Source organism: Tauraco erythrolophus, chromosome 6, assembly GCF_009769465.1.
Source record: "Tauraco erythrolophus isolate bTauEry1 chromosome 6, bTauEry1.pri, whole genome shotgun sequence".
NCBI lineage: Eukaryota > Metazoa > Chordata > Aves > Musophagiformes > Musophagidae > Tauraco > Tauraco erythrolophus.
In genome coordinates, this window is record NC_141470.1 from 27,262,526 (window position 1) to 27,283,909 (window position 21,384).

At 58.9% G+C, this 21,384-nt stretch overlaps 4 protein-coding genes across 4 annotated transcripts; 3 read left to right on the top strand and 1 right to left on the bottom strand.

Annotated features, from left to right (window-relative positions):
• Window positions 1–1,139: 1,139 nt before the first annotated feature.
• Window positions 1,140–2,795, top strand: LOC104377729 (acyl-coenzyme A amino acid N-acyltransferase 2-like). The gene is made up of 3 exons (XM_009984587.2): window positions 1,140–1,602; window positions 1,747–1,949; window positions 2,208–2,795. The coding sequence occupies exons 1-3, from the start codon at window positions 1,140–1,142 to the stop codon at window positions 2,793–2,795; spliced, it is 1,254 nt and encodes a 417-aa protein (XP_009982889.2).
• A 1,033-nt stretch (window positions 2,796–3,828) lies between these two features.
• On the top strand, window positions 3,829–7,926 carry ZP1 (zona pellucida glycoprotein 1). Its single transcript, XM_086613351.1, has 11 exons — window positions 3,829–3,988; window positions 4,242–4,363; window positions 4,441–5,680; window positions 5,861–6,004; window positions 6,121–6,305; window positions 6,393–6,490; window positions 6,733–6,860; window positions 6,932–7,121; window positions 7,207–7,357; window positions 7,650–7,734; window positions 7,823–7,926. Exons 1-11 carry the CDS (start codon window positions 3,829–3,831, stop codon window positions 7,924–7,926), a joined length of 2,607 nt encoding a protein of 868 aa, XP_086469477.1.
• Window positions 7,927–8,733: 807 nt separating this feature from the next.
• Window positions 8,734–13,585, bottom strand: PRPF19 (pre-mRNA processing factor 19). The gene is made up of 16 exons (XM_086613133.1): window positions 13,511–13,585; window positions 13,211–13,360; window positions 12,710–12,786; window positions 12,467–12,608; window positions 12,215–12,288; window positions 12,033–12,095; window positions 11,876–11,917; window positions 11,701–11,775; window positions 11,358–11,433; window positions 11,008–11,117; window positions 10,641–10,796; window positions 10,489–10,558; window positions 10,226–10,311; window positions 9,418–9,588; window positions 9,108–9,213; window positions 8,734–8,862 (listed from the first exon to the last, which is right to left on the bottom strand). The coding sequence occupies exons 1-16, from the start codon at window positions 13,527–13,529 to the stop codon at window positions 8,765–8,767; spliced, it is 1,515 nt and encodes a 504-aa protein (XP_086469259.1). The 5' UTR covers window positions 13,530–13,585; the 3' UTR covers window positions 8,734–8,764.
• Window positions 13,586–14,826: 1,241 nt separating this feature from the next.
• On the top strand, window positions 14,827–15,734 carry TMEM109 (transmembrane protein 109). Its single transcript, XM_086613982.1, has 3 exons — window positions 14,827–15,027; window positions 15,168–15,270; window positions 15,370–15,734. The coding sequence occupies exons 1-3, from the start codon at window positions 14,827–14,829 to the stop codon at window positions 15,732–15,734; spliced, it is 669 nt and encodes a 222-aa protein (XP_086470108.1).
• Window positions 15,735–21,384: the final 5,650 nt, after the last annotated feature.

The following is a 21,384-nucleotide window of genomic DNA, read 5'->3' on the forward strand; positions in this document are numbered from 1 at the left end:
AGCCCCTCTTATCACTTCCCCTCCTCAGCTGGACAGGGGAGAGGAAATATAAGGAAAGGCTCGTGGGTTGAGATAAGGACAGGGAGAGATCGCTTACCCATTACTGTCACGGGAAAAACACTTGACTGGAGGAAATTAGTTTATAAATTAAACTAATCACCGATCAAATTGGAGTAGGATAATGAAAAATAGAAACTAAATCTTAAACCACCTTCTCCCCACCCCTTCCCTGCCTGTATCCGACATCGGGAAGGCTTTGAGCAGCGTCTCACAGAAGCCCCCTACCAATAGCCCACGCCCCCCAACCTGGCTACCAGAACCTTGCCACGCAAACCCGATGCAGGCAGCTGCCAGACTGGTGCGGGTCATCAGGCAGGAGGGCTTTGACCTCGTGGCTTTCCAGATTAATCATTGCCGGGCCAGTAGGAGCAAGCGTGGGGCAGGCAGAGCCCTGCTTCTCCCACCCACTCCCTTCCCAGAGCCTGAGCACCAGCCAACCTTCGCCCTAGCCGGGTAAGAAGGGGCCACGGAGCCCATCCTCGTGGCTTCAGGCCTTGCAGGCACCCAGGGCTTTCAGAGTTGGTGGCAGGGAGTGGGGGGGAGCTGGTTTCCTGGTGGGGCATATGTGGGTGAACATGGCGTCTCTCCCCAGGGTTGGGCTGGGGCCAGCGGCTTGCCGGGCTCCCTGCCTGCTGCCGCAGCCTGCCTGGTTGCTCGGTCGTGTAGAAGGAAAACTGTGTCCATAGGATTGGGGGGGCCCTGTAGCTTGTACCCTCCCAACCCCCTACCCTGGTGTGGCCCTGGGGTGCAGAGGAGGAAGGTCAGAGGGAATGGTGGGTGCTGGGGACGCCGGAGCTGGAGAAAGAAGCAAAAAGGGGTGTCTGAGAGGGGTCCCTGCGGCTGAGCAGGTCTGGGGGGCTGCCAGAGGAGGGTGGGAGGTGCTGGGGAGGGGCGGGGACAGGGACTGGGGAAGGAGGAATGCCAGCGGACCGGTTGATCTGCAAACCCTGTCGTGCAATGGTCGAGTCCTGCGGCCCCTCATTAGGGTCCCCAGGGACGGTCCCAGCAGCCCCCTCCCTGGATGGGGGGACTGAGCGGAGTTCTCAGGGGTGATGCTCATCTCCGTCCCCAGGTGCACCATGGTGGAGGTGACGGTGACGCCGCAGTCCTCACTGGCTGACCGGCCGGTGCAGGTGCGGGTGCGGGGGCTGTCCCCCTCCCAGCTGGTCACTCTGCGCTCATGGCTGACAGACGAGCAGGGCGAGCGCTTCCAGGCTCGCGCCTTCTTCCACGCTGACGGGGCAGGCGAGGTAGACCCCGGGCGGCACGCTGCCCTTGGTGGCAACTACACTGGCGTCTGGCCCATGGGGCTCTTCTGGTCCCTGCAGCCCGACACCCTCTTCCGACGGCTGATCAAGCGGGATGTGGCTGGTAGCCCCTTCCTCATCCACCTGGAAGTCTTCGATGGCCTCTGCGTGGCCACCGAGCCCCAAGACCAGCCACTGGCCTCCTGCGAGGCCGAGCGGTGGTACGTGGGTCCCGGTGTGCAGCGGGTGCCCATCCGGGAGGGCAGGGTCCGTGGGGCCCTCTTCTTGCCGCCCGGTGAGAAACGGGGCGTGGGAATCCCCGGGATGCCCGGCATTGCCCCTCGCCCCCACCGGGGACACCCCGGGACATTTGGGGCGTGAAATGGCACCGGGGGGCTCCTCTCTCTCCATCGGTGACAGTTTCTCTGGCTGCCCGCAGGACCGGGATCCTTCCCAGGGGTGATAGACCTGTTTGGGGGTGCGGGCGGCCTCATTGAGTTTCGAGCAGGGCTGTTGGCCAGCCGGGGCTTTGCGGTGCTGGCTCTGGCCTTCTTCGCCTACGACGACCTGCCCCACTTCCTCGACCAGCTCGACCTGGAGTATTTCGAGGAGGCGGCTGAGCTACTCCTCCGGCACCCCAAGGTGAGCTCTGCGGCACCCCTGAGTGGGAACGTCCTGCTGAGCAGGGGTGTCCTGGGGACATCCTGGGGAGTGGAATGTCCTGGGGACCAGGGACGTCCTGATAAGCAAGATGTCCTGGTGACTGGGGACGTGCTGGTAAGCAGGACGTCCTGGCGACCAGGGATGTCCCAGTGAGCAAGTTGTCTTAGTAACTGGGGACATCCCGGCAAAGTCCTGGCGAGTGGTGCCACCAGCTGGCTCCGTTTCCTCCCGTTGCAGGTGCGAGGCCCCGGCTTGGGCGTCATCGGTGTCTCCAAAGGAGCAGAGGTGGCCCTGGCCATGGCCAGCCTCCTGCCCCAAGTGGTGGCCACGGTGTGGATCAACGGCACGGCTTCCATCTACGGCAATGCATTGGTCTACAAGGACCTCCACATCCCCCCAATCCCTTACTCCGCTGAGCGCTTGGTCTTCACAGAGTTGGGGGCCATGGACAACTCGGCCCTCTTCACCGACCCCCGGGACCCCGCGTACAGCACCTCGGCCATCCCGGCCGAGAAGATCCGGGGGAAGGTCCTCTTCGTGGTGGGGGAGGCTGACCGCAACTTCAACAGCAAGCTCTTCGCCGAGCTGGCCATGGCACGGATGCCACCGAAGAGCTGCCGCCTCCTCTCCTACCCTGGGGCCGGGCATTTGATTGAGCCCCCCAGCTCACCCCTCTGCAGCATCTCCAGCATCCGCGTCAGCCCCCGGCTGGTGATGTGGGGTGGTGAAGCCCAAGCCCACGCCAAAGCCCAGGAGCACTCATGGAAGGAGATTGTTCAGTTCCTGGAGCTCCACCTGGGTCTCGCTGCCACTGCAAAGCTGTGATGGCTGTGGGGTGGGGGGGGCAAGGGGCTGCCCCCGGGCTCCTCCACCCACAATAAAGTGCACTGTGCCAGCCAGCGCTGCCTGCTCCTGCCTATGCTCATGGGATGGGGGCACCCGGTCACCATCCCATGGGAGGCCTCCGATGCATATATAGGTATGGCCATGGCTTTGGGGGGGGTGCATGCAGGCATCACCATAGCTGATATCACCTTTTAATGAGGCTGTTAAGGTTTTTTTTTTGGGGGGGAGGGGGGCTGGGGTGCAAACTGCCTGGCACTGTGCACCCCTTTGCTGTCAGCCCATCGTTCCCCGTTCGCCTTCCTGTGGGGACCCCGGCGAGACGAGCATCCCAGGGCTGGGGGGTGCCTGGCACAGCTGGCGGGACCACAACCATCCTTGCTGTAGGATGAGTGCAGCACACAGCCAGACACAAGAGTGGGGTGCTGGGGAGCACCTCAGAGCAAGAGGAAGGTGACGGCGAGGCTGAGGGGTGGCCTGGGGACCCCCGACCCAGCGCCGTGCTTAGGGCAGTGGTCTTGGTTCCCCATTTGCAGGAAGAGTTTCTCCCAACTCCTCAGCTCCGTGCTCTTTGAAGGACATTCGGTTGCCACCACTGTCCCCACTGGCTTGTGGCAAACCCCAAGGCTGTGTGCCAAGGAGGAAGGTGGGCACCCAGTAGCCCCCTTCATGTTCAGTTGGGCATCCGGCTAGTGCGTCTCCATTCCCCATTTACACGGATAATCTCTCCCGCCACAGGACAAAGCGTTTCTTTGACTAGCTTTGGGCTCCTCCCCGGTCACCCTGGCACGGCCACAGGAGGTGACCGCGGTGCTGGGGGCAAGCGAGGTCGCTGGTGGCAGGGGAGCGAGGAGCCCTGGGCAGAGCTCATCCCCTCGCCACGCGGCAAGAGGCACCGTCCTGGCACGGCCCCATCGGTCATCTGATCCGCACCGCGTTCCAGCCAGCCGGGTATAAATCTGTGGCCCCAGTGCCAACCCACGGAGAAACCCGTGCTCCAGCCTCGCTCGCCACCATGGGACAGAGCTGCTCCTTCCTCTTGCTGCTGCTCCTCTTGTCCCTGATGCCGGGAGCCGCCTTCTCACTCCTGCGATACCGCTACGACTGCGGGGACTACAGCATGCAGCTGCTGGTGTACCCCACCCGTGGCCGCACCGTCCGCTTCAAAGTCATGGGTGAGTGCGGGGGGCAGGTGGGCACGAGCCCCCTCCGGCTTCTCCTTGGGGTGGCGTGTGTTGGATTGCACCGGGGTTACCCCAAAACCCGAGCGCCCCAGGGTGCTGGTGCCCTGATGGGATGAGCCCAATGGATTTCCATGAGGGGTCATGCTGCTGGGGAGGGTTTCTGTGTGCTCGTGTTCCCAGGGAGCATCATGGCATCCGGTTGTGCCGCCTCACTCCCCACCTTGTGCCCACGGTGTCCCCGCAGATGAGTTCGGCACCCGCTTTGACGTGGCCAACTGCTCCATCTGCCTCCACTGGCTCAATGCCGGGGCAGATGGTGCCATCATCTTCTCCTCTGGCTATGAGGGCTGTCATGTCCTGGTGAAGGTGAGGCTCCTATCCCACTTGTGGCACTGCTGGCATCGGTAAACTGGGAGGTGACTGTCCCTCCTGCCCCACCGCAGGAGGACCGCTACGTCCTGAGGGTGCAGCTGGAAGAGGTGCTGCTCAGTGGGGTCCTGGCTGCCTCCTATGAAGTCAACATGACCTGCCCGCAGGACTACGAGATCCACACCGACGGCAACACGCGCACCGAGCAACGGGCCGGCCGGGGCAACAATGTCCACCAGACCCAGGCTGATGTTCTCGTCCCCCTTTCCCAGCCTGGCCTCCTGCACCACGTGTCCCAGTCCTCCCTTACCCTCTCGGGACCCCAGCTCTCTCCCCAAGCCCACTCGGAGCCGGTTCACCCTGTGGCTCGGACCCAGCCAGTCCTGGTGCACCCCGGGCTGCAGCCCCAACCCCAGCCCAGCCTGGCTCGCCCGGGGCTTCAGGCCCAGCCAGCCATGGTTCGCCCCATCTCCCAACCCCAGCGGGGTTTAACACGCCCGGGCATGCAGCCCCCAGCCCAGCCAGGGCTCCTTCGCCCAGGGCTTCAGACCCAAAACCAGCCTGGGCTGGTGCACCCTGGAGCCCAAACCCAACCAGGTCTTCTTCACTCCGGGCTTCAGACCCAAAACCAGCCTGGGCTGGTGCACCCTGGAGCCCAAACCCAACCAGGTCTTCTTCACTCCGGGCTTCAGACACAAAACCAGCCCGGGCTGGTGCACCCTGGTGCTCAAAGCCAACCAGGACTTCTTCATCCAGGGGTTCAGACTCAAAACCAGCCTGGGCTGGTGCGCCCTGGAGCTCAAACCCAACCAGGTCTCCTTCGTCCAGGAATTCAGACTCAAAACCAGCCAGGGTTGGTGCACCCTGGGGCTCAAACCCAACCAGGTCTCCTTCGTCCAGGGCTCGTGCCCCGAAACCAGCCTGGGTTGGTGCATTCCAGTGTCCAGTCTGGCTTAATTCATGCTGGTGCTCAAACTCAAGCCGGCTTCGTACGCCCAGGAGCTCAGCCCCAAAGCCCGCCGGGCTTAGTTCGCCCCAACCTTCAGACTCATTCCCAAGCTGGTCTCCTCCGCCCTGGGCTCCAAAGCCAAGCTGGGCTGGTACATCCTGGCCATTCCCGACCGGGTCTGGCGCGTCCAGGACTCCAGTCCCGACCGGGTTTGGTACGTCCTGGACTTCAGGTTCAGCCCCAGCCAGGTCTGGCACGTCCAGGACTACAGCCCCAAGCCCAGCCTGGTTTGCTGCGTCCTGGGCTTCAATCTCAGCCCAGTCTGCTGCAATCCACAGCTCTCTTCTACCCCTCACCAGGGGCAGGTAAGGCAATGCGGCAGGATGGAGGGGTTCAGCTGGGGCTGGGTCCTCCCGGTCCCTGGAGCGGCAGGAGGTTGCAGCCCCGAGGGGATGCTTGGGACAGTCAGGAGGACACTTTGGGCAGGGGGATGCTTGGGTGGGCAGGTCAGGGAGACGCTCAGGGCGTCCCCTCTGGCACTACAGGGACCCAGGTGACACGGGAGCAGTGCCAGGTGGCGGTGGGGAGGATGGCGTGTGTGGCCCCCCAGGGCCGGGAGGCATGTCTGCAGGCGGGCTGCTGCTACGATGACATGGACCGCATCACACCCTGCTATTACGGCAACACGGGTAGGACGCTCAGAGGGGTCCCAGGGACGCTCCATCGCCAAATGCCTTGGCCAGTACCTGCTGGGGTGGGGAAGGAGGTGTGTTCCGGCTGATGGAGTCGCTCCCTCATGCTGCAGCCACCGTGCAGTGTCTGCTGGACGGGCACTTTGTTGTGGTGGTGCCACGGGGCCTTGCCACCCAGCCCTACAACCTGGACAGCGTGCGCCTTGCCGGCACCCAGGCTGGCTGTGAGCCCCTCCATGTGACAGAGACCTTCGTGATGTTCCGCTTCCCCGTTACGCAGTGCGGTACCACTGTCCAGGTAGGACGTGATACCCTCCCCAGCCCTGAGACCCCCCCACAGGGCACGAGTGAGGATCCTGACCCCGTGTGCATGTCTGCCCCCCAGGTGATCGAGGACCGGCTGATCTATGAGAATCAGCTGATCTCCACCATCGATGTCCAGGGGTCCCCCCACGGCTCCATCACACGAGACAGCATTTACATGTAAGGGGAGGGTGGGCAAAGCCAGGACCCCCCCCACCCCCACCTCGGCAAAGCCCATCCAGCTCCCTCTCTGCCTACAGCATCTCCTGGACCAGCTCCCCCTCTCCTTGCCCCCGATGGTACTTGGTGCCTGGACCAGGGACCTCAGCGGTGCCCACCCCTCCTCTGTGGGTTGCTGGGGGAGCTGGTGCCACGGGGGCTGGAGGGCTCGGGGACACCCAGATCTGCTTTACTTCCCCCAGCCTCCAAGCTCGCTGCATCTACAACGCCAGCGACCTCCTGCCGCTCCGCATGGAGGTGGCCGTGCCCCCCACTGCCATCCCCTTGGCCATGCCAGGGCCGCTCAGGCTCCAGCTGCGTATCGCCACTGGTGAGCAGCCCATCTGCACCACTCCCCCCGGCCAACTCAACCATCCGCTCAACCTCTCACCCTTCCTGCAGACGAGAGCTACAGCTCCTACCACCCCGACGGTGACTACCCCTTGGTGAGGGTCCTCCGGGACCCCATCTACGTGGAGGTTCGACTCCTGCAGAAGACGGATCCCAACCTGGTGCTGGTCCTGCACCACTGCTGGGCATCCCCCAGCACTGACAGCACAGCCGAGCCCCAGTGGCCCATCCTGGTGGATGGGTGAGCAGGAGAGAGGGATACAGGAGGATGGAGCGGAGGTGGAGGGCTCACCTGCACTAAGGGAAGGTCCCTCTTGCATGCCCAGGTGCCCCTTCACAGGGGACAACTACAGGACGCAGCTCGTGCCCGTGGGACCGGCCTCGCCGCAGCTCCCCTTCCCCAGCCACTACCAGCGCTTCGTCATCTCCACCTTCACCTTCGTGGAGCCCCCCTCCATGGCAGTGCTGGAGGGAGAGGTGAGGGGGGGCAGGCCCCCAGGGGGCTGGTCATGGCCTCCAGAGGCACCCCCATCCCAGCACCTCCCAAAACCCCACCCCACCACCTTTCTGGAGCAAACCTCACAGTGCAGAGGGTGCGTCACAGCGTGGCTGCTCTGCTCCTTGGCCGCAGTCCTGCAATGTCAGCAGGGGGCCCATGCTGCTTTTGGGGGGGAGTTGGGGGGGGCAGTTTCCTTGGGGCTTTGGAAGCACCTTCTCTGGTGCTCCCAGCACCATCAGCCACTAACGCTGGCCCACCCGTGGCTTCCAGGTGTACATCTCATGCAGCGCTTCTGTGTGCCACCTCGCGCAGCCCGAGCCCTGCCGGCCCTCCTGCCACCTGGGAGTGCCCTCACGTAAGTCTGAGTGCCACCAGCTCCCACCTGCTTCCTCAGCAGCTGCCCTGCCCCAGGCTTTCCACACCAACCCCCTGCCCTTCGCCAGGAGCACGTAGGTCTCTGGAGGACAGGACAGGTGAAGCCATAGATACGGTCACCTCCCAGGGATGCATTGTTTTCTCGAAGGTCCCCAAGCCGCGGAGAGGCTGAGGCTGAAGGCGCTGGGTGAGCACCCCTCCACTCCCTAACTGCTCCTTCATCCCAGCTCCAACTCACTCTCTTCCTTCTCTTCCTCCTGTGCAGCTGCTGCTTCCAGCCAGACATCACCCGACATCTCCAGGCAAGCTGGAAAAATAAAACCAGTGCATAGTAGGGCTCAAGCCAGAGGCTGCGGTGGTGGTTTGTCCCTGGGGAACAGGAGGGAACAGGACGGTCCCTTGTCCTCGTCCCAGAGCTGGCAGCATCCACACCTCCTCCCAGCTGCCCCCTCAGCCCCGCTGGCAGGTGTCTGCAATGCCCCTCATCTCACCTCACACTTCTGCCCGCTCTGTCGGAGCATCCTCTCCTCTGTGCTGCAACCTGGCCCCTCACAGGAGCCTTCCTTACCCTGGGACAGCAGGCTGGCACGCACCACTATGGTGAATAGTTCTTTATTTCCATAATGAAACTAGATAACTGCTTACAAAACCTGCGCAGTCCTCCCCTCCCTCCCTCCCTCCACATGTTCCCACCACGATCCTGGCCACAAACATCCACCAGCGCCAGGGTCGGAGCCTTTTTTGTCGCATCAGTTACAACCACAGAACAAAATCTAAAGCCAGAAAATACACACACGAAACTGGAAAAGAAGAAAACTAAAACAACAAATCCATGAAGCACGGGGAAGGCAACATCCAGCTTCCCCTCTGCCAAAACCTACAGCAGGGGAGCCCGGAGAAGTAATGAACCGCTTGTCTCCTGCCCCGCTGCCCGCCCCCCCCCCCCCAACCCCAGTACTCCCTCCCACCCCCCCAGCCTCAAACCCCAGACCTCGGCCCCACATCCGGGGCTACAGGCTGTAGAACTTCAGGCTCCGGTCCATGCCCGTTGAGGCAATGAACTTGGCATGGTGGCCAAAAGCCACCCCTGTGGTGAGGCCGCTGTGCTCTGGGGAGGGAAGACAGCCCGTGGTTAGCGGCACCGAGCAGAGTGAGCCCCCCGCCCGCTCCCTGCTGACGCCAAGCCACCTCCACGCAGCCACGGGAGAGTCTCACTGCAGGCAGAGGTGCTGACGGGGTGGGTAGCATTTTGCACCCTACAGCTCATTCTGCAGATGCAGGAGAGTGTTTCTTCTCCCCAGGAGGGAACTTGCATGTCTCCCCTCCCGCCTCTGTCCGCCCCCAGCCCCTCACCTGTGAAGTGGAGGATTTCCGTCCATTGCTTGCAGATGTAGATCTGGACATCCGTCCCGCCCAGGGCCAGGTAGGTGCCGCTCTGGTCAAAGATGAGAGACTTGACCTGCAGAGGAGAAGGAGAACGAGGCTTCAGACCAGGCCCAGGAAGCTCCAAACACCCTCTCAGGGTTCAGGGTGGGACAGCAACTTGACATCAGGCTCCCTCAAAGCAGAGAAGCACAGTTGGGAGCAGGCCTGGGATGGAGGATACTGGGAGAGGAGTTTGCCAGCCCAGCCATCGGAGGGAAAAAAGGGGATGGTCACACACCTCAAAGTTATTGTCCAGCTGCAACGTCTTGAAGTTCTTGAGCTTACGTAAGTCCCAGAGCTTGACGGAGGAGTCGTCCGCTGCTGTGGCCAGGTAGTAGCCATTCTCAGAGAAGGCGATGCTGGTGATGGGGCCCGAGTGGCCCGGGAAGTTGGCCACGTTGGTGCGTTCCTGGGGATAAGGCAGTTAGAGACAGGCAGGGAACCACAGCACCCTCCCTCACGGCCGGATCAAGAGAGCAGATCCTTGTAACCGCAGCTCGGCTCGGTGTCATTGCTTTGCTTCAGAGTCAAAACACACAGGCAGGTGAACAGAGACCGTGCCGCTTCCGTGAGCTCTTTGTCGCCTAACTATGGCTCGACAGGCCGACGTGGGACTATGAAGCTGACCTGCCAACCGCCGGAGCTGCTCCTGCGCTGGAGCTACAGCCCATCACTAACGTGGGGCTGCGCTGACAAATTCACAGCCCACACACACCCAGCGCAGGCTCGTCCTGCAGCGGAGCGAGGCAGTCTGCCTGCAAACCCTCCTGTTCCTCACAATTCTCTTGGGGACACAGCAAACACCAACACCTCCCTGTCACAAGACAACCCCCCTGATCACCAGCTATGGCACCAGAAGTGGCCACTCCTGAGCTGAAACTTTGCATTTTTGGGGAAAACCTCAGAAGAGATTCCCTGAAGTCCCACTCCAGCAGATAAAAGTGCCGCAGCTTGGACTGAACACACTGCTGGGCACCAAACCGAGCACACTCCCACCACGCTGCCTCCCTGGCATCCCCGCCCGGCACACCCAGGGCCAGCCCTACCTTCAGATCCCAGATCTTGATCTGAGAGTCCATCGTCCCTGTTCCAAAAATGAGCCCATCCGGGTGGAACTGGGCACAGGTGAGAGCTGCAGAGACACAGGGGCAGATTTAGACAGTTGAGGAGACCCTCTGACTTTGTTAGGAGGGTCCCCTCCAGAGATCTTCTGAGCTCCAGGAGCCCAGAGACTCACAGGAAGAAAAATCCCTTCTCTCCAGGCTCGCAACAGCCCCCCGGGGTGGGGATACTCAGCCGTAAGCCTTACCACAGCCAGAGCTCTCATCTGTCACCTTGGTGAGGACACGGCCTGTCTGGATATCTGAGAAAGCCCAGTACTGGAAGAGAGGAACAGCGCATTGAGGACAGAGAGATGAGAAGCAGCAAGGGGGGAATCTGTGGCCTGGGGCTGGGTCTCACCTGGTCATCAGAAGAGCTGAGGAGGTAGTCGCCTGTCGCGTGGAGGCTCAGCCCCGTCACAGAGGCCTCATGGGCACGGACGACTTGCACGCACGAGGCGTTGGGCACAGACCAGATACGGATAGTAGCATCAGGAGAAGCCGAGAACACCAAGTCCTAGACAGGGCCACGGCAGGAAAGTTAACACCAAAAGACTTGCACCTCTCCAATATCTGAGAGAGCTTTCCACAGGCAAGAACTGGCCACCATCATCAGTCTCCATGAGGGGGAGACCCCACCAGAACAGAGCACCAGAAGAGGGCCCAAAAAGCCTGATACAGGGCCATCTGGTTGTGATGGAAAAGCCCAAACGCTGGCCTGAGCGCACCTGAGATGGGTGGAAGACAACACTGGTAACCTTCTTGGAGTGCCCCTTGAGTGTCGCCAGGATCTGCTCCGAGCTCTTGTCAAAGACGATGACGTTTTTATCAGCCCCGCCTAGAAATCAAAGCAGGGAGCGGTGAGAAACCGGAGTCTGTGGCCAACCAAGTCCAAGTCCACCTGCCTTTCCTGGAGGCCATCATCCTGAGAACCTTTGCCATGACCCAAGAGAATCCCTCATGTCCCTTGCCCCACCTCTATCCCCTAAAAGCCCAGAGAAAGGGACCTGCTCCCAGGCAGCCGCAGGCTCGTAGCTACCACCACGCAGTTCCCAGCAAGCAGAGCTGGCTCCCTTACCGGTGAGGATCTTGTTGGTATCAGAAGGACAAAGGTCCAAGGCAAGGATCCCTGGGATGCTAGCGCTGTGCAGCCCCTGTGCGAGGTAGGAGGATGCCAGATTAATGCCGCAAGCAAGAAAACGCCCCCAAAGGGAACTGAGAGGCCCCTGAGGGAGCTCAGGGGTGTTTCGTTCTGACAGTGGGAACCTGTGCCACAACCTACTCCAGCACAGGTCCCTGCTGGCTGCGGCACAGAGAGTCCCAGCAGGAGATCTGTCACTTATTGACTATGAGAAGCAGCAAAGAAGATGCCCAGCTGTACAGGGGAGTCTTTGAGCCCCTGCCCGCATCATGGCACTCACCACATGCGAGGCAACCTGCCGGTACTTGCTGAGCTCCTCCGGCTTCACCAGCTCCTCTGGAACCGTCTTGCCTCTCTGCAAAAGGAAAATGGCACGGAGATAAACATCGGCCTCTCTCAGGGCACGGCACATTCTGGCTACTGTGGCATCTTCGGAGTGAAACAGGGCCGCTTACCTTCTTGCGCTCCGTGGTCAGTACCGTAGCCTTGTCTTGAAGCTGCAGAACAAGAAAAGGGTGGTCACAGACAGTCAGTGACTGGGGCTCCCACGGTGGAAGGCTGGAGAACAGCCAGCGCCAAAAGCTGCAGCGGTGCCAGTAGAAGACCCTTTACCTTCTGGATGATCTCGGGGGTCATGCCTGCAAGCTCTCCCAGATCCATGGACTCCCCAGCTCCCTGCACATGACAGAAAAGGGGGCTGATTACACTCCGAGGGGAGAACACAGGGGAAACGATTGGAAATTGGCAACAGGGGACCGAGGGGAAAAGGGCTGAGATGGGCAGCGGGGACTCACCGCCACGTTTGGCTGGGAGGACGGCACTGCCTGGGGCATGATGAGGCCAGCCTGTGGCTTCAGGGTCGCCAAAGCTGCAGAGGCAGAGAAAGGCTGTGAGTTTAACACATGCTTGAAGGGGAAAGGAGACAGCATCCGGCACGGCAATCGCTAACAAGACTACCTGCTGCTGGGCCACACGCTGCTCGCTCCTCCCCACCTCCCCGCTCCCTGAACCCCACAGCCCCCACCCCATGTCACTCCACACGTCACCTTCTCTGGCGGCAGTGACCTCCTTGGTGAGTCGAGCAATGACACGGCAGGCAGCATCATGCTGGTAGAGCGCGTGGGACAGTTCCTGGCGCGTAGTCTGGAGCTGCTGGCGGAGGGTGAAGCTGTGCAGCATGACAGCATCCTAACAGGACAAGACAGTCAGGCAGGCAGGGAAAGGCATTAGCTCCAGCACAGGCAGCTGTCGACGCTCAGCTCTGTTCCCTGCCATGACCCAGCACTCACCCACTCATCCTGGAGGGCTTTCAGGATAGCTGGGATGCTCGTGGCAGACGGAGGCTTGGGCCGGATTGGGTGGGCGACTGTTAAAGAGACAGTGTGAACACATCAACCTTGTCCTTAAAGCTCCTGTCAATCTCTTTATACAACCGCATCGCTGTCTCTACACCCCCCCAGCAACCTGAATCCTTCAGCTCAGCTTTCCAGCTACGCCAGGCTGACGGTTTGCCTCCCCCCCAGCTATCAGGTAGAGCACTGCTGACCAATCCCTCGGGAAATCCTCTCTTGGGGTGCCAGCAACCCCCTGGGGACCCACAGCTCTCCCTACACCAGACACAGTGGATAAATTTGGCGTCTGCCCAGGCCTTCCCCTCCCCACCATCGCTGCTTCCGCACCCAAAACAACTCGTGCACCTCCCGCCTGCACCCCCACTCCTCACACAGCGACGTCCCTGGTGCTTTCCTCGGGAGAAGCGGCACAATCGTCTACACCTTCCCCTCAGCTACCTTTGATGTCGATGAGCTGCTCTTCGGAGAGGGGCTGGTTGTTGACCGGGTCGGTGCCGTTCTCCGCGATGTACTTCTCGATCAGCCGCCGCTCGTAGACATGGTTGGAGACCGGGGAAACACAGGGGTGCTCGGGCACCTCGTTGGAAACTGCGGCGCGGAGAGAGGGGAGCGGGAGTTACGGCCCGGCCGGCCGCCGCCTCCCCGCCGAGCACCGGTGAACCCACAGTCCGGAACCCCTTCCCGCCCGGTAAGCGTCCCCGCCCCCCGCGGGGCCTTCTCCGCAGCCTCCGCACTCACTGGAGCAGATGAGGGCCATGGCGGACGCCGAGCAGCCGCGGAGCTCCGACTGCGGTCCGCTCCGGTTCCGATCGCGGCTCCGGTTCTGGTTCTGGTTCCGGTTCCGGGCGGCGCGCGCGGCCGCCGCGACGTTCCCAACGACTCACGCGGGCGCCGCCGGAAACGGAAGCGCTCCCGGCCTACACCGCGCCAGCGCGCGACACACACTTCTCCCCTTTCCCCGCGGGGACCGACGTCTCCCGGCATTCCCCGCGCGCCGCCACGGGGCCGCTGCCCCCCCACCGCTGGGAGGAGGCCGTTGTGATAGCGACCGAGTCCCGGCGTGCAACGGGGCGCGGCAGCTCCGGACTACAGCTCCCGTCGTGCCCCGCGGTGGCGGGCGGCCTCCGCAGCGCCCCCGAGCGGCGGCGGTGAGAGCTGCCCCCCGAGGATGGGGCGGGAGGGACCCGGGGGGGATACCCCGGGGTGAGACCGAGTGGGGGGACCCGGGAGGTCACGGGCAGGGCGGTGGGCCCGGGGATGGGGGAGCCTGGGAGGAATAGCCCGGGTTGGGGGGACCCGGGAGTCGGGGGTCCCGGGGGGATCGGGGGTATCCTGGAGGACGAGGTGGGGGCACACAGGGCCGCGAGGAGGGATGGGGGTCCTGAGGACTCGGGGCGCTTCATCTGGGGGGGGAAGGGGTACGCCCCTGCCCGAGGGTCTGAGGGGTGGGGATAGCGAGATGGGGTGAATAGGGGGCACGAACGGGGCAGCCAGGGACCGGAGAGGGACAGGGCGCCCGGTGACCCGGGTGGGATGGGGCGCAAGGCGGGGGCAAGGAGAAGTGGGGTGCCGGGGGAGCGCGGGGTCTCTTGGCGGGGGGGAGGACAGCGATGGCTGCACCCCATCCTGGAGCACCCCACTCCCTCCTGCGGAGCAGGGGGTGCCGGGGTCCCCCCCGCCCTGGACCAGGCCCGTGTCCTTGGGCAGGGCAGGTGCCGTGTCCTGCTGACGCATGTCCTAAAGATAGCCGGGGTGGCCGGGCCTGCGCCGGGGAGCTCAGCCCGAGGGGGGCGGATGCAGGGCCGCAACTCTCGCCTCCCGCCCGGGGGTGCCCAAAAGCTGGGGGAGGGGGTAACCCGCTGCCTCCAGCCCCTAGAGACGGTTCTGGGATGATGCCAGCGCTGCCGCTTACAGGTGGCAGAGGTGGCCCCGGCATGGAGGGAGGAAGGCGTCAGTGGTTTAGGGGGCAGTGGGGTCCCACCCCCCTCCCATCCCACTCTCCCTCTCCCCACAGAGACGCCAGGTCGGAGGCAGGACCCAAAACGGAGGGCGGCATGGGGCGCCAGGCCCTGCTGGTGGTGCTGCTGTGGGCCTTCTCCCTCGGGGTGACGGCAGGGGACCAGGTGCCGGGGGACCAGGACGGCTTTCCCGGCCGCGCCGCTGCTGCCGATGACCTGCTGTTGCGGCTGGGCCGAGCCACCTGGGAGGCCCTGGAGAGCTGGGTGGGCCCCCAGCCCCTGCGACTGGTGGCAGAGGTGAGGTCCTGGCCCCGCAGTGCACGAGGGAGCCCGGGCAGGGACACAGAGCGGGGGCTGCGTCCTGCCCACCCTCCACCACCCCTTTTTCCCCGAGGCTTCCCGGGCACCACTCCCCCTAGCCCTGTCTCTCCTGGCAGAACCTATCTGCCACCCTCTGGATCATGTCCTTGGGGATCTCGGCAGCATTAACCATGCTCTGCAGGATTCTGGGAGATCTCCTGGCCGCGTCTGGCATCAGCGGTGAGCCTAAGCGGGGGGAACCGGCAGCCCGGCTGCGGGATGGGTTTGGCACCCAGCCAGCCCCAGTGCCACAGCTGGTGACACCCGCCTCCCTCCCAGGAGACTGGCTGGTGCGTTCGGCGGCGCTGGGCCCTGGCGAGGTGCAACGGGTGCTGCTGTGGGGGCTGGCATCCCTGCTGGTTTCCTGGCTGCTGTCGCGGTTACGGGGGCTGCTGGTGCCCATGCTCCGCTGGGTGAAGCTCTGCCTCTTCCTGGCTGCCTTCTTCCACGTTGCGACCTCCCAGCAGAGCCCTACGGCGCAGGCGGGGATGCTGCTGGGGCTGTGGGTGCTCTACACCCTCCTGGGCCACCTGGTAGGGTCCTCCAGATCCAACACCCAGCTGGATGCCACCATCCGCAGCCTGGAGCGGAAGGTGGAGGCGCTGCGGCAGGAGTTGAGGGGTCCCCGTAACTGGGAGGATTGAGCCCCTGCTGGGGGGACAGCCCGCCCTGCTGCACCATCACCAGTGCGCCCCGTCGGCTTGGCTCTGTACTCCCAAGCATGTGTCCTCCCTGCTGAGACCCCGCACCCCTTCCTCTGCCCTGGTTCTCCCGGGGGGCTCTGTCCTGTTAGCCCCCTGCCCTGGCGTGGACACCAGCCTGGGAGTTCCCCCTGTCCTGCTGAGGGTCCCCCCTCAGTGCAGCACCCCCAAAGCCGGGGACATGCCGCAGTGCCTTCGCACGAGCCAAGAGTGCCTTCCACTGGGGAGGGGGTCCTGCTGCAGCCCTGGCAACCCCCTATGCCCCCCCCCAGCCCCAAATCCAGCCACACCATGGTGGGCTGGATCGCATCCTGATCCCTGCACACCCAGCATCGTGGGTGGCTGTTGTGCCCATCCTGCCGGCTCCAGCAGCGGCTTGGCAAGCAGAAGGGAACCCATTGCCCACCCCGGGCATCTCCACAGCCCAAAATGGGGTGTCTGTTTGCACGGGGGGGACAGCAGTTCCCCCTCGGGGCCAGCTGCCGGGCCCCGTGCTCTCGGTCCTTGGGTTTTAAGTTGCTCTTTAAACGGTTTCGATATGTGGTTCTGAATAAACATGGTGTCGTGGGACGGCTGAGCTACCACGCTGCTGCTCGCTCAACTCCTCCCTCAGGCGGGGTGGGAGGAGAAAAATCAGAACGAGAGGGGCGAGACCAGTAGGTTGGGATAAGGATAACTTAATAGAACAGTATCAGCAAAAGGAAAGAACAGGGTAAACAACTATGAACGTACAAATGCGAAAACAATACGAACCGACCGCACACGAAATGCGAAGCACCATCCGCTCCCGATCACCCGAGCGAACCCCCTCCCTGGCTGCTCCCCCAGTATATACTCCGAGCATGACGCCACACGGTATTGAATAGCCATTGGCCAGGCTGGGTCAGCTGCCTGAACCTGTCCCATTCAGCTTCCCGCGAAAAAAAAGTTAACCGTTTCCCAGCCCAACCCAGGACATTATCCACCCCTTATTCTATACCATCTGCATCATGCTCAGAACATCCATCTTCCAATTAATCCCCTTAATTTGTGGGTCATCCCTCTAACATGTCCGTTGAGTTCATTTAGTCCACGATTTCTGGGCCCATTTATCCCAACAGTCCTTCAGGTCAGGTGAGGTGGTGTGCAGTGTCAGGTTGTTGCACACTGCATCTGGAGCTCGTGGCTGGTGTGTCCGGCACGATCCATGACTGTGAATCGGAGATGTCCATCTCAGGAAAAGTCACTGGATGTCAATTGCCGAACACTCGTTCTAACTCCAAACCACTCATGCGCTCTGGACAGGGGATGTGGAAATGAATTTTCTGCTGTGCATGCTATCCCAGAATCCAACAGACCAGGGCAGCAGGCTGTGTGGATCGCGAGGGCAGAGTTGTGTTGTGTCGTATCTTCAAAAACCATGAGAAAAATGATGAAATTTATGCCGATGTTCTTCCCAATTTATTGCCTGACCTTACTTCTAATTGTAGCGTTTGTGATGACATGGTTGTTTCCCCGGGAGCATTTTTGTTGTTGTCGCTGTCCATGTAGGCCATCCCTGCAGCCTGCTCCTGAGGCGTCAGAGCCATCAAATGTTGTTACTAGTCCTTGTTAATTCAATGTTAAAGTTGTTAAGTCTCTGTTCCGACGTCGAAAACTGTTGTTAGCTATCATTGTTCATTGGTTCAGTGTTAATCAGGTGTTAAAATTGTTAAGTCTCTGTTTCCACATTGAAAATTGTTGTTACGCGCCATCTCCTTTCTTCTTTCTTTCTCTACCTCCATCACTTGTGCCACCACGGAGAACCGTTTTTGAAGAAACACCAGTTGCGGATGTTCGTCCGAACATTGTCAGGAAGGAAGACCACCGGTTGTGCCAAAGATCTCCTGCCCTCCCATGGACCTGAGAGTGGAACCCAGGAAACCCAGCATGCGCCCAGACCCCGGGGTCTGAAAACAGAGGGGCCTGGAGACCATCGAAGACCCCTGGAGGTGCCCCAAGGGAGAGCACTGGGCATGCGCACCACCGCCAGGTAGTCGGTGGAGCCAAGCAGGACTGGGGACTTTGCATCCACCCACTTGAGGAGTCGGACTGTTGGGACGCCGCAATTCCGTGGTGGCAGCTCTCCTCCAGCTCTTCTCTTCTCTGCATCTTTCTTTTCTCTCTTTCCAATAAAGTTGTTTGGCACTTGACTCCGAGTCTGAATTCTGTTCCTGGGAATATGAACAAAAAAGGAACCACGCTCTGGTCTATGACCGGCGTGTGACATTAATGTAATACAATTTAATTCATTGGCTATTTTCTCCCAGAATCAAATCCCCCTGGGATACACATTGGACTTCCCCATCCTTCTGCATCACCCACCAAGTGCACCCAGGTCGTTGGGCAAAAGCAACCCCACGAATGGATTTGCCTTTGCCTGAGGCGGGCCTAACCCAGACCGTCTTCCCCAACATATTCCTTACATGCACTACGGGGACCTTGTCCCCATCTACAACACATGGGAGTTTCGACTGGGCAGGACTGGGTCGACTGGCAGAACCTCTAGTGTTAACTAGCCGAGTGGCCTTTGCTAAATGAGTGTCCCAGTGTTTGAAAGTTCCACCACCCATTGCTTTTAGTGTTGTTTTTAGCAGCCCATTGTATCGCTCAATTTTCCCAGAGGCTGGTGCGTGATAGGGGATGTGGTATACCCACTCGATGCCATGTTCCTTGGCCCAAGTGTCTATGAGATTATTACGGAAGTGAGTCCCGTTGTCCGACTCGATTCTTTCTGGGGTGCCATGTCGCCACAGGACTTGTTTCTCGAGGCCCAGGATAGTGTTCCGGGCAGTGGCATGGGGCACAGCGTAGGTCTCCAGCCAGCCAGTTGTTGCTTCCACCATTGTGAGCGCATGGCGCTTACCTTGGCAAGTTTGTGGGAGTGTGATATAATCAATCTGCCAGGCCTCCCCATACTTGGACTTTGACCATCGGACTCCGTACCAAAAAGGCTCTAACTGCCTAGCCTGCTTGATCGCAGCGCATGTCTCACATTCGTGGATAACCTGCGCAATAGTGTCCATGGTTAAATCCACCTCTTGGTCGCGAGTCCATTTGTATGTGGCATCCCTTCCTTGATGGCCTGAGGTATCATGGGCCCACCGAGCTAAAAATTTTTCACCTTTATGCTGCCAGTCCAGATCCACCTGAGCAACTTTAATCCTAGCAGCCTGATTCACCTGTTGGCTGTTTTGGTGTTCTTCCAGTCCCACTGGAAATCATCTGGAAGAAAGCGATTACAATTGTGGGTTCCAGTCCCACCGGAAACCATCTGGAAGCTGAAATATTAATGATTGAATCCTGTGTGATTGTTTGTGTGATTCTACGAATTGTATTAATTGTTTGCATGTTTGGATGTTTTTGTGGTTGTAGTTGTAAAACTTGTTTTTGTCCTGTTTGTGTGTGTGTGATTGAGATGTACTTTTAGTACGAAGCGAGTGTGGAGTCTTGATCCACGGTTCTGTCCTCCCGTGAGGGAAACAGCCGGAGATGGACGAAGCGATTGAAAATAAGAGCGAATGAGTTATTTTAATGACAATTGGTTATATCTAGGAGGCGTGATTTTAATTTTAGTTGTTTGTTTGGTAACAACAGGATTGGGATAATAATAATCCAGTAAATAATGGGTAACCAACAGAGCGGGGAAATTTTAAAAAAGAGTCCGTTAGGATGTGTCTTGGAAAGATATTGGGGGTCCCCCGGGAGGAAACATAAATTAGAAAACTTTAGTCAAATACTGTAATTGGTGGTGGCTGTTACATAAATTGGAAGATGAGGAAAAATGGCTGAATAATAATATTTATAATATATACTACTAATATATATAACATATATTATAATACTTATAGTATAACTATAATGCTTATAATACTTATAATGGAATTGTAATACTTTATTGCAATTGATGCTGTTTCTCAGAAGTAATTATAAATGGGATGAGGTGGTATATGCTGATATTTTTTTCACTTTAAGAAATCATCCTGACTGGCAAAAGGAATGTGCTATAAATTTGCAGCCCTCCCCCCCCCCCCCCCTCTTGTTTTGGCATTGGTTTAAATTAATACTTAAGACCCGGACTAGAAAGATACAGACATAATGTTAAATGCAATGACTGAAACTGAGAAACAGTTAATTCTAAGAACAGTCCGAACTCATGTGCAGGCTCAAATTACAGCCGGAACGCTGGCAGGGGGAGTCGATCAATGTGTTCCCCTGACCGACCCACATTGGGATCCGAATGATAAGACAGACTATGGCACGTTAAAGCGATATCAAAATTGGATAAAATTTGGGTTAGAGAACACGATCTCAAGGGCTGTAAATTGGTCAGCACTCTATGCTGTAAAGCAAGGGCAAACCGAAACCCCCACGGAATTCTTAGACAGATTACGATTGGCGATGCCTAAATGTACCACCTTAGACCCCTCATCTGATGTAGGGTAGCAACAATTGGTATCGTTGTTTTTGGGCCAGTCATCAGAAGATATTAGAAGAAAACTCCAAAAACTAAAAGAGCCTGAAGTACGGGATTTAGAAAAATTAATTGAAGAAGCACAGAGGGTGTACAGGAACAGAGAAAGCAATGAAAGGAGAAAATTAGGTAGAACAATAGCCACAGCAACAATCTCGGCATTAGAACAATGAAGTGCAGGACCCCAAGGACCCCCTGGAGGCAGAGGCAGAGGAGGGCCTCCTCGGGGATCTCGAGGGGGTTTCCAAACAACATTCAGTGTGCCTACTGTGGAAAACGAGGGTATTGGAGAAAGCAATGCCCTAAATTAAAGCCCGAGGTGGTTGCTGAAGCTAAATGATGGGGGAATCTACCCTGGTTAAATTAAAGCTAGGGAACCAGAATGAGGAGGTAGAATTTTTAATAGCTACGGGTGCCTCGTATTCTGTATTAAATCAAGAACTAACACCTGTAGATCATGATTTTGTAACTGTAATAAGAGCCACTGGCCAGAAGAAAAAGGCTTTCTTTCTACAGCCAATTAAATTTTAGATTGGAAAACAAATAGGGATTCACCAATTCCTTTATTTACCAGAATCTCTGAAACCTTTACTTGGATGGGACCTATTAGAGCAATTGGAGGCACAAATAATTTTTGAAAAGGGTAAAGTAGAATTCAAAGTAAAAGATGATCAATTAATTGAAGTCTTAAGTTTGGCTATGATCCAAATTGAAAAACAAACTGAAGGTACCTCAAAGATTGAAGAAATCCCAGATCAAGTGTATCCAGGGGTATGGGCTTCTGAGATTCCAGGTAAAGCAAAGAACGCTGTACTGATAAAGGTGGAAGTAAAACCTGGTTCTGGTACGGCTAGAATAAAACAATATCCTTTAAGGTTGGAAGACTGAAGGGGCATAAAAGAAACAATTGAAAAATTCCAAAAGTTTGGGTTACTGATTGAATGTGAATCAGAATATAATAACCCAATTTTACCAGTAAAGAAACCAGATGGGAAATACAGAATAGTACAAGATTTAAGGGCAATAAACAGAATTGTGGAGGATCTGTATCCAGTAGTAGCAAACCCGTACACCTTATTAACTAGCCTGAAAGAAACGTAT